General features: G+C 62.6%; 1 protein-coding gene across 1 annotated transcript in view; it reads left to right on the top strand.

Moving 5' to 3' along the window:
• Positions 1-2,897: 2,897 nt before the first annotated feature.
• UBE2J2 (ubiquitin conjugating enzyme E2, J2) overlaps positions 2,898-8,031 on the top strand; it is a 7,928-nt gene continuing 2,794 nt past the window's right edge. The window contains exons 1-2 of the mRNA XM_006772527.2: positions 2,898-3,028; positions 5,494-5,534. Coding sequence (XP_006772590.1) covers positions 2,898-3,028; positions 5,494-5,534 — 172 coding nt within the window. The remainder of the gene's footprint in view (positions 3,029-5,493; positions 5,535-8,031) is intronic.

Genomic DNA, 8,031 nt, shown 5'->3' with positions numbered 1-8,031 from the left:
GCGGAGGGGCCTCCGTGGCCTGGGCTTCCCGCCAGCCGTGAAGCAATCCCGGTGGCGACCGGAGAGACCTCCCTCCCGTCCGGGGCCTGCAGGTCACGTGCCCGTCCGGCTGTCGGGCCAAGGTCTCATGCCACGCTGTCACCTGAGCTTCGTGGAGGCGGCGGGAGCGGAGCAGGTGAACAGATGCCGGACAGCCCGTCCCGTGCGGCCGAGGGGCTCGCGTCCTGCAGGTGGTTGCCCTCCTTCAGCTTTTGGGTGTGCTCCTGAGCAACCCATCCTGGGGGTCTCTCTCTCTCTCTCTCTCTCTCTCTCTCTCTCTCCCTCTCTCTTTCTCTCTCAGAGCCAGAGGCCCAGGCAGCATGGCTCGGGTTGAGCGTGGACCTAAGAACCAGGATGTCACGGTCCGATTCCTGGTCGGGGCACACGCCTGGTTTGCGGGCTCCCTCCCTAGTGTGGGGCGTGCAGGAGGCAGCCCATCAGTGATTCTCGTCAGTGATGTTTCTATTTCTCTCCCTTCCTCTCTCTCTGTTTTTTAAAAATATATTTTTATTGATTTCAGAGATTTCCTTCCTTGTGACACATCTGACGCGCTGTCTGGGGGACTTGGTGTGCGGAGCCTGAGACGGGCCAGGGTGTGGGCAGGTGCTGCACCTGTTCGGAGGGGACAGTGGGAGGCGTCTCCCCGGCAGCCCCTGGAGGGTCTGGAGCTCACTGTTCTGTGTGCGGCCAACGGGGGCCCTTCCTTGTGCCAGCTGAGCAGTGGGGTCATAAATGAGACCTGGAAGCTCAGGGCTGTGGAGGCAGCAGGGAGAGGGCAGCCTGTGCCGGGCAGGCGCGGCCAGTTGTGCCTGGTGGCTGCCTGTTAACCTGCAGGGGTGTCGGCGCGGCCCCTGGCCGGGTGCAGGCCTGGCTGCCCTGGAGCCAGAGTGCGACCTCAGGGCGAACGTGAAGGGACGGAGCAGACCCCGTGGGGGCTGTGCTTGGTGCCAGGTGCTGGCCCCGGCATCTCCGGGCAGAAGCTTGGGAGCAGCGCTGTGTGGGCAGCGCCGCCTTCCAGGCTGGTCTGTGGCTGCGCCTGGCACACAGCTGTCTGCTGGGGCCTGGCGGGCACCTGTGTCGCATGGAGCGGGGCCGGGGGCGGTCAGTGAAGGACGAGTGGAGGCGCTGGACTAGGAAATCAGCGAGGCTTTTGAGGGCCTGGGCTTTCGAGCTGCACCGGGCAGGGCCACGGTGAGTTTCCGCCTGGAGACGGGGCTCCCGGGCAGCCTGTGCTCATCAGAAGGGGTTTGGACCCGAGGCGGTTCCGCCCTTGGGAGTTGGGGGCTGGGAGGCTGGCTGGTGCTGCTTTTAGAGGGGCTGGCGGGCAGGGGAGGGGTGGCGTGGAGCTTATCCGCTTGGCTGTGGGGGATCCTCAGGGCTGTGGTCAGAACTGCCGTGACCAAGTTAGCCGGACTTCGTGTCCAGGCAGGACTGAGACAGAGAGACGAGAAGCCAGGAGGCCAGGGTGAGTCGGGGGGAAAGGGGAAGGGAGGGAAGCAGGGTTCTGAGGGCGAGGGACCTCAGGCAGCTGCAGGGGTGGGTGATGGTGTGAGCAGAGGACCCCTGGGCGCCCTGCTGGAGGCCCTGGGTGCGGAGCGAGCACACCAAGTTGGTTGTGGTCTGTGGGGCTGGTGCTCTGGGGGGGGTTCGAGCTCTGATGAGGTGATGCGGGAGTGGAGGCAGGAGGGAGGGAAGGAGCAAGCCCATGGCTGACCCCAGGGAACACATGTGCAGAGGCTGGAGCTGGAAGGGCAGGCGTGGTGGGGTGGGTGACCTCAGGTCTGTAGGGACAGGGGTTCCAGTGGAGAGAGAGCCCGTTCACTGCTGCCCGGTGCTGTGGCAGATGAGCTGGAGCACCGGGTGGCAGAGGGCGGTGGAGTGGGGTGAGCGGGGTGCAGGCTCCTCCTCCGCTGCCACATCCACTCTGCCACCCCGAGCCAGGCGCTCCCTCCTTCCTGCCCCGCACACCCTGTGCCCCGCTGTCGGGCACACTCTGGACCAGCGGCTTTCACACTTCATTTTTAGCAGCATGACTTTCTGCCTTTCCACTTACGTTATGAGAAACTCTAGTAGATGAAGCAGTTGGAACTGTTCTGGTGCCGGTGAGCGTGGGGCGCTCTGTCTCCCCATTTCGGGGGCACAGCTGTGGTGTCCCAGGGCTCCCTGCCCCAGGCCATCTCTTCTCTTGAGTGACTGCCTTTGGTGCTGCCCTGCACGTCCTGCCTCTCCCACGCGGTCCTGTCTGTCCCTGCCGCCCCGTCCATCCTGCTGCCCCGTCCATCCTGACGCACCTGAACGCTGGGGCCTGGGACCCTCTGGAGCAGGCCTGGCCTGGCCTCCCTGGCACCTCGTTCGCCACCATCTCTGCTCCTGACGCCGTGACCCGGCGCCTACTGGGCACAGGGCTTCCTCAGGCCTCTGCTCTGCCCAGCACATGCACCTGAGTCTTTCACGGTCCCGTCTCTCCAGAACCAGAGGCTCGATGCTCCTCTGCTGCCCGTGCTGGGGGTGCAAAGGGGGGTTTTGCAGGGGCTGGTGGGTGCGTCCTGAGTGCTGTGTCGTCATGGAGCACAGAGCTGAGTGATGTGTGCAGTGACCCGGGTCCGGTCCGGCTTCAGACACCCACCCATGGCTGCGTGAAATTAGATCATCTGAGGCTGCTAAGTGGACGTTGTGGCCGGGCAGGTGGAACAGGGGACTGTGTGGCCTGCGGTGCTGGGGTGGGTGAGTCGGGACAGCTGCAGCCTTGGAGCTGGGGCCGTGTGAGATGTGCACGAGTGATGGCTTCTGGGCTCTGGGCAGGGGCACCGTGGGCTGTGTCCTTGTCCCAGGCGAATCCACGTGTTTACTTTCCACAGATGAGCAGCAACAGCAGTAAGAGAGCTCCAACCACAGCCACCCAGCGACTGAAACAGGACTACCTTCGGATCAAGAAAGACCCGGTGCCTTACATCTGCGCCGAGCCCCTCCCCTCCAACATCCTTGAATGGTAAGGCCGCGCGGCCAGTCACCGCCTGACGCACCCAGGCTCCCGGAGCTCAGAAAGCAGCCCCTGCGCCCGTCGGCAGAGCCGGTGGACGTCGGGAGGCCTGCAGACACTCCTCGTGGCGGCAGCTGGGACACAGCGGGCTGTCCTTGACCCCTGCCGCGGGGGTTAGAAAGGGTCCTTCGGGAGAGGACTGCGTCTGGGAACCCACGGTTGGCCCTGGTGTAGCTCACAGCTGCCGGGGGAGTTCCTCTCTCGTGTCTCCTCTGCCCTTTGCTCCTGGCTGTGAAGGAGCCTGCTCTGCCCGGGGGAGTGGGACAGAGGGGCGGGCCCTGCCCTGGCCTGCAGGTGCCGTGGGCTCTGCGCCTCTGCACACGCCTTCCTCGTGTGAAAGTGGGTCAGGAGGCTGCACGCCTCTACGAAAGGCTGCCCTGGCTAGGTGGCTGGGGATTTTGAGAAATGAGGTGTAGGGCTAAATACTAAGAAGTGTTTCCTCTTTGTTTGAAGAGTATTTTACATTTTAATCTTAAAAAGGAACTAAATTTTTTTTTGAAAAAATCCAGAGGAAAGAGATTTAACTAAGTTAAAAAGTATTTTCCAACTGGGCAGTTTGTAAAGTTATTGATTTCAGAGAAAGGGAGCGGGAGAAAGAGATAGAAACATCAATGATAAGAGAGAATCATTGATCGGCTGCCCCTTGCACACCCCCCACTGGGGATCGAGCCCGCAACCCGGGCATGTGCCCATGACTGGAGCCGAACCCGGGACCCTTCAGTCCACAAGCCGACGCTCTATCCACTGAGCCACACCGGCCAAGGCCCAACTGGGCACTTTGGCTCAGTGGTTAGACTGTTGCCTGTGGACTGAAGGGCTGTGGGTTCGGTTCCTGGTCAAGGGCTTTACCTTGGTTGCAGGTTCAATCCCTGGCCCATGCAGGAGGCAGCCAGTCGATATGTCTCTCTTGCATCCATGTTTCTCTCCCCTCCTTCCTTCCTTTCACTCTCTCTGAAAATCAGTGGGAAAAATATCCTTGGGTGAGGATTAAAGAAAAAAAAGTATTTCCAGATGGGACAGTTGTAAGTAAGCCACCTTCCTTGGCTTACAGATGAGGGGGCGCTGGCAGGTGGGGTGTGGGTTCTCAGGGTGATGGCCTCGGTGTGAGTGGGGAGGCAGTGTCCCCGTAGGGCTCTCCCTGCCCCCAAATAATGGCCAAAAACAAGTGTGGCCCCCAGGACACAGAAGATGCAGGGACCCCAGATTCAATTATTGGCTAAGAGGACCCACTGTTACGGTTTATTACAGTGAGAAAGCACAGGGCAGAGTCCACAGGAGACCAGGCACAGCTTCCTGTCCCCGTGGACTCATGGACACTCTCCACCCGGGAGCCTGTTAGAGACCCCGCGCCCAGTGTTTCCAGCTGGGGGAGGTCTCATGGGCACCTCTGCCTGGCACCCCAGAGTCCCAGGCTGCAGGCCCCAGGCGTGGGAAGACCGCAGTGGCCGGCCCCTTGCAGACAACAGCAGCACTTCCTGGATGAGGCCTGTCCGTCCTCTGAGCTGGTGCTGCCCGGGCCTCCCTGCACCCAGTGCTGTGGGCCCTCCCTGCACTTGCTTCTCTCCTCTCCCTGTGCTCAGCTTGGCCAGGAACTGGAGCAGCGACTGGAATTAAGGCCACACTCCTGGACGTGTCATGTGTTTAGCTTTGAGGGCTTTTCCTGGTCTGCTGACGTAGGATCACAGTGTGTGTGTGTGTGTGTGATCATATCAGCCAGGAGTTAGCAGGTGTCTGACGGTGGTGGTCACAGGCTGTGTGTGGAGGTGGGAGGAGGTGGTTGGAGGCAGGTCTGTTTGCTCTGGCGTTTCTGCTTATCTTACCTCCACTTTCTCCTCGTGCTTTTCTGCTGTCTGAGCGTCTTAAGTCCCCACCCCTCTGGTGTGAGCTGAGCCTCCCCTGGGTGCGGGGAGTGGACGTGTGCGCAGCCCGGGCTCCAGGTGCCGGTGGTGGTGACGACAGGCCGTCCCGTGGCTCCTGCTCGAGGCAGCACCTCTGCGGTGGAGCCGGTTCTTGTGGGACGTGGGCCCTGAGCAGAGCCAGCTCCTGAGCGCTGTCCCGTCTCGCCTTCTGCGGGGACACGGGCACCCAAGGGACACGGGCTGCAGTGGTGCTCACGGAGGCTGGAAATTACGTTTTTAAAAGTGTCAGTTGACGTTAACGGTCAGAGAGGATCACTCTCACGTTGTGTTGTGGAGGCAAAGTGCTTTGTGGAAACCTAGGAGACGGGTGACGAAGGGCTGGCTGCCCCGAGCCTGGGGCCTCGCAGGGCCTCCCTGGTCGGCCCCTGACCTTCAGTGTCACTGATGGGTTGCCTGTGGCTGTCTGGTTTGGTGGCCCTGCAAACCCTGGCCTGGGAGTGACTCAGATGGGGGGAGTTGGGCACCCCAAAGCAGCTAATTTTCTCTCTCCCTCAGGCACTATGTGGTCCGCGGCCCTGAGATGACTCCTTACGAAGGTAAGTCGAGCCGCTGCTGGGGCCGGAGGAGGGAGTGCGTTTGCGCGGCTCTTGCTGCCCGTGCCCTCCCTGGTAAACGGCCCTCTTTCCCGTGGTCTCGGTGGGAGCTCGTGCTGTGTTTCTCCGAGTCCTGGGGCGTCTGCTCAGAGTGTGGTTCTGTGCGTGTCTCGGGGACCGTGTCCCAGGGGCCGTCTGTCCGTGCTGGGGTGGTGCCAGGCTGCGGGGTCAGCGGGGTCAGGGCCAGGTGAACAGTTTGCCTGGTTCTCTTGCTGTTTCTGAAGGGGGTGTTGTCAAGGGGAAGACAGGTGTATTGGCCGCTCTCTCTGGCCAGTCCTGGGGCTCAGGGGTGGCCCCAGCTGTGGACAGGGCACTGAGGCGTAGAGAGGCCCTGGGACCTGCCTCTCTCCTGGATCCCGCCGATGCCGTCAGGGTGCCGGTGTCACTGACAGCGCAGACCTTGCAGCCGTCAGCCGTGCCTGGGAGCATCAGCCCGGGTCTAGGGCACAGCTGCGTCCAGGTGGGCAGAGCTTTCGCTTCCTCACCGTGAGGTCCTGGCTAGAGCACTGTGTGGGGTTTGTATGAGATTCCACTCGAGAGGAGTTGTGCTGTAGAGAAGGTCTGCGCGTGCTGGCGTCAGGCGTGGGCAGCTGAGCGGGAGGGAGGTTCTCTACGGCCCAGGGTCCCTTCTGGGAGGGTTTGCCCAGGAAACGTGTCCAGAAGCAGACCTGTGGGGTGGGCCTGTTGCTGGGGTTACATGGGGGACATCCCAGTGCCCAGCAGCGGTGCGGGCTCACTGATGGCCTGCCGGGCGGGGTTCCTAGAACTCTGGAGCAGCGCCAGGCCGTGTGAAGATGCTGATTAAACCCGTGTGTGTTTTTAATGAGCTTGGCTGGAATGAGCTGCCAATCCCCTCAGCTCAGCTCAGCTCAGCACAGGGCTGCCCTCTGCTGACTGCTCTCAGTAGGGTCTCCATGGGAACAGCCGAGCTGCTGCCTCCGTCCGTCCGTCCGTCCGTCCGGGAGGGAGGGACAGCTGTCTGGGCTCTGAGTCGGGCCTTTGTGGCCCCTGAGGGGGTGACTGTCCTTCCCTTGCTCCTCCTCTGCCTCCTGGGCGTTCTGACCGTGCTCCCCGTCTCCCATGTTCCCCGTCTCCCGTGTCTACGCCGTCCCTGTCTCGGGCCCCACTGTCCTGCCCTGCGGTCGACACCTGTGTGCCCGTTGCTGGCGCTGCCACAGAATCTCCGGGCTGGTCTGCAGACCTCACCCCTCCCGTCAAACCCAGACACACACAAGCTTTGTCTCAAGTTTTTACTCTGAAACTTACACGGAAGGCAAAGGACCTTGAGGGTAGATCGCTCACAATTTAAAAAGAAGAAACTGGGGGAGTCCCTCTGCCCGATGACGTGTGTCTGGAGGGAGAGGTGTGGGGTGAGGCCTGGGTGGGGCCGCAGGCGTCTGCGAGTCCATGGCCCACGGACTGTTGACCGAGTTGCAAAGGAGCCGAAGCTGCCCCCACAGTCTCCCTCCCGTTGTGGCTTGGTCGCCCTCGACACTGGCATGCAGGGTGCAAGCTGCTGGCACGGGCCCACGTCTGGCCCCGCCTTGCCCTTCCCGCCCCGGGGGACCCTCTCAGGCTCCTCTCAGCCAGGCTCTCCCAGAGCTCCCTCTGTGGTGTGGAGTGTGTGGAGGCTCAGGGATCACCGTGTGCGTCTTGCAGTGGGCTGTCCCCTCCCCGCACGGCCTCTGAGGACAGCGGTGTGGCCAGCTCTCACCGGGGGTTCTCAGGGCCCTGGGCTGCTCTGGTCTCTCCGTGGGCCGGTGTGCGTGCTTAGAGGTCAGTTTTCTTGGCAGGTTCCTCGCAGCAAGACAGGCCCCTCACGCCCTCCACTGCGCTCACGGGGCGCTGTCCTCGCCATCAGGTGGCTTCCTGAGGGGGGACAGGGCCTTCCTGTGGGTGTGAGTGTGAGTGTGAGTGCCCTGTCGCAGCCTTGTGTGCGGGCGTGTCTGCCTGTGGAGCTGGCCCCACAGATGGCCCTGCGGGGGAAGGACAGTCGCGTGAGGCTGGGGCACTGCAGCCAGACAGGGCGGTGCAGGCCTGACCCCAGCCTGGCCTTGGGCAGAGCCCTTGGCTGTTTGGGATGGCGTGTGCCAGGCCTGAGGCGGGACCGTGCCTGGGTGCGAGGACAGGCAGCGCTCCTCAGACCGCTTTTTTGACCCGCTGGAGGGGGGCTGGCAGGGTTTGCTGACAGAGTGGGAGTGGTGGGGGCAGGGGACCCAGATTTTGGTCTGAACAGCTGAGAGATGGGGTTGCTGTTTGAGGAAAGGGGCAGAAGTCCGCCTGGGACCTTTCTGGGTTTGGAGAGGGGTCCAGGGTCCAGGCAGAGGTGCCAGTCGGAGGGAGAGCCATCACAGTCTCCCCGTGTCACGTGAGTCAGGTGAGGCCCCAGGAGTGCGGGTCAGGGGAGAGCGACAGAGCTGGGCGCTGCACCTCGGGGAGG

Source organism: Myotis davidii, unplaced genomic scaffold (assembly GCF_000327345.1).
Source record: "Myotis davidii unplaced genomic scaffold, ASM32734v1 scaffold586, whole genome shotgun sequence".
Taxonomy (NCBI): Eukaryota; Metazoa; Chordata; class Mammalia; order Chiroptera; family Vespertilionidae; genus Myotis; species Myotis davidii.
The sequence above is the reverse complement of the archived record's forward strand: the minus strand, read 5'-3'. Positions and strand labels throughout refer to the sequence as shown.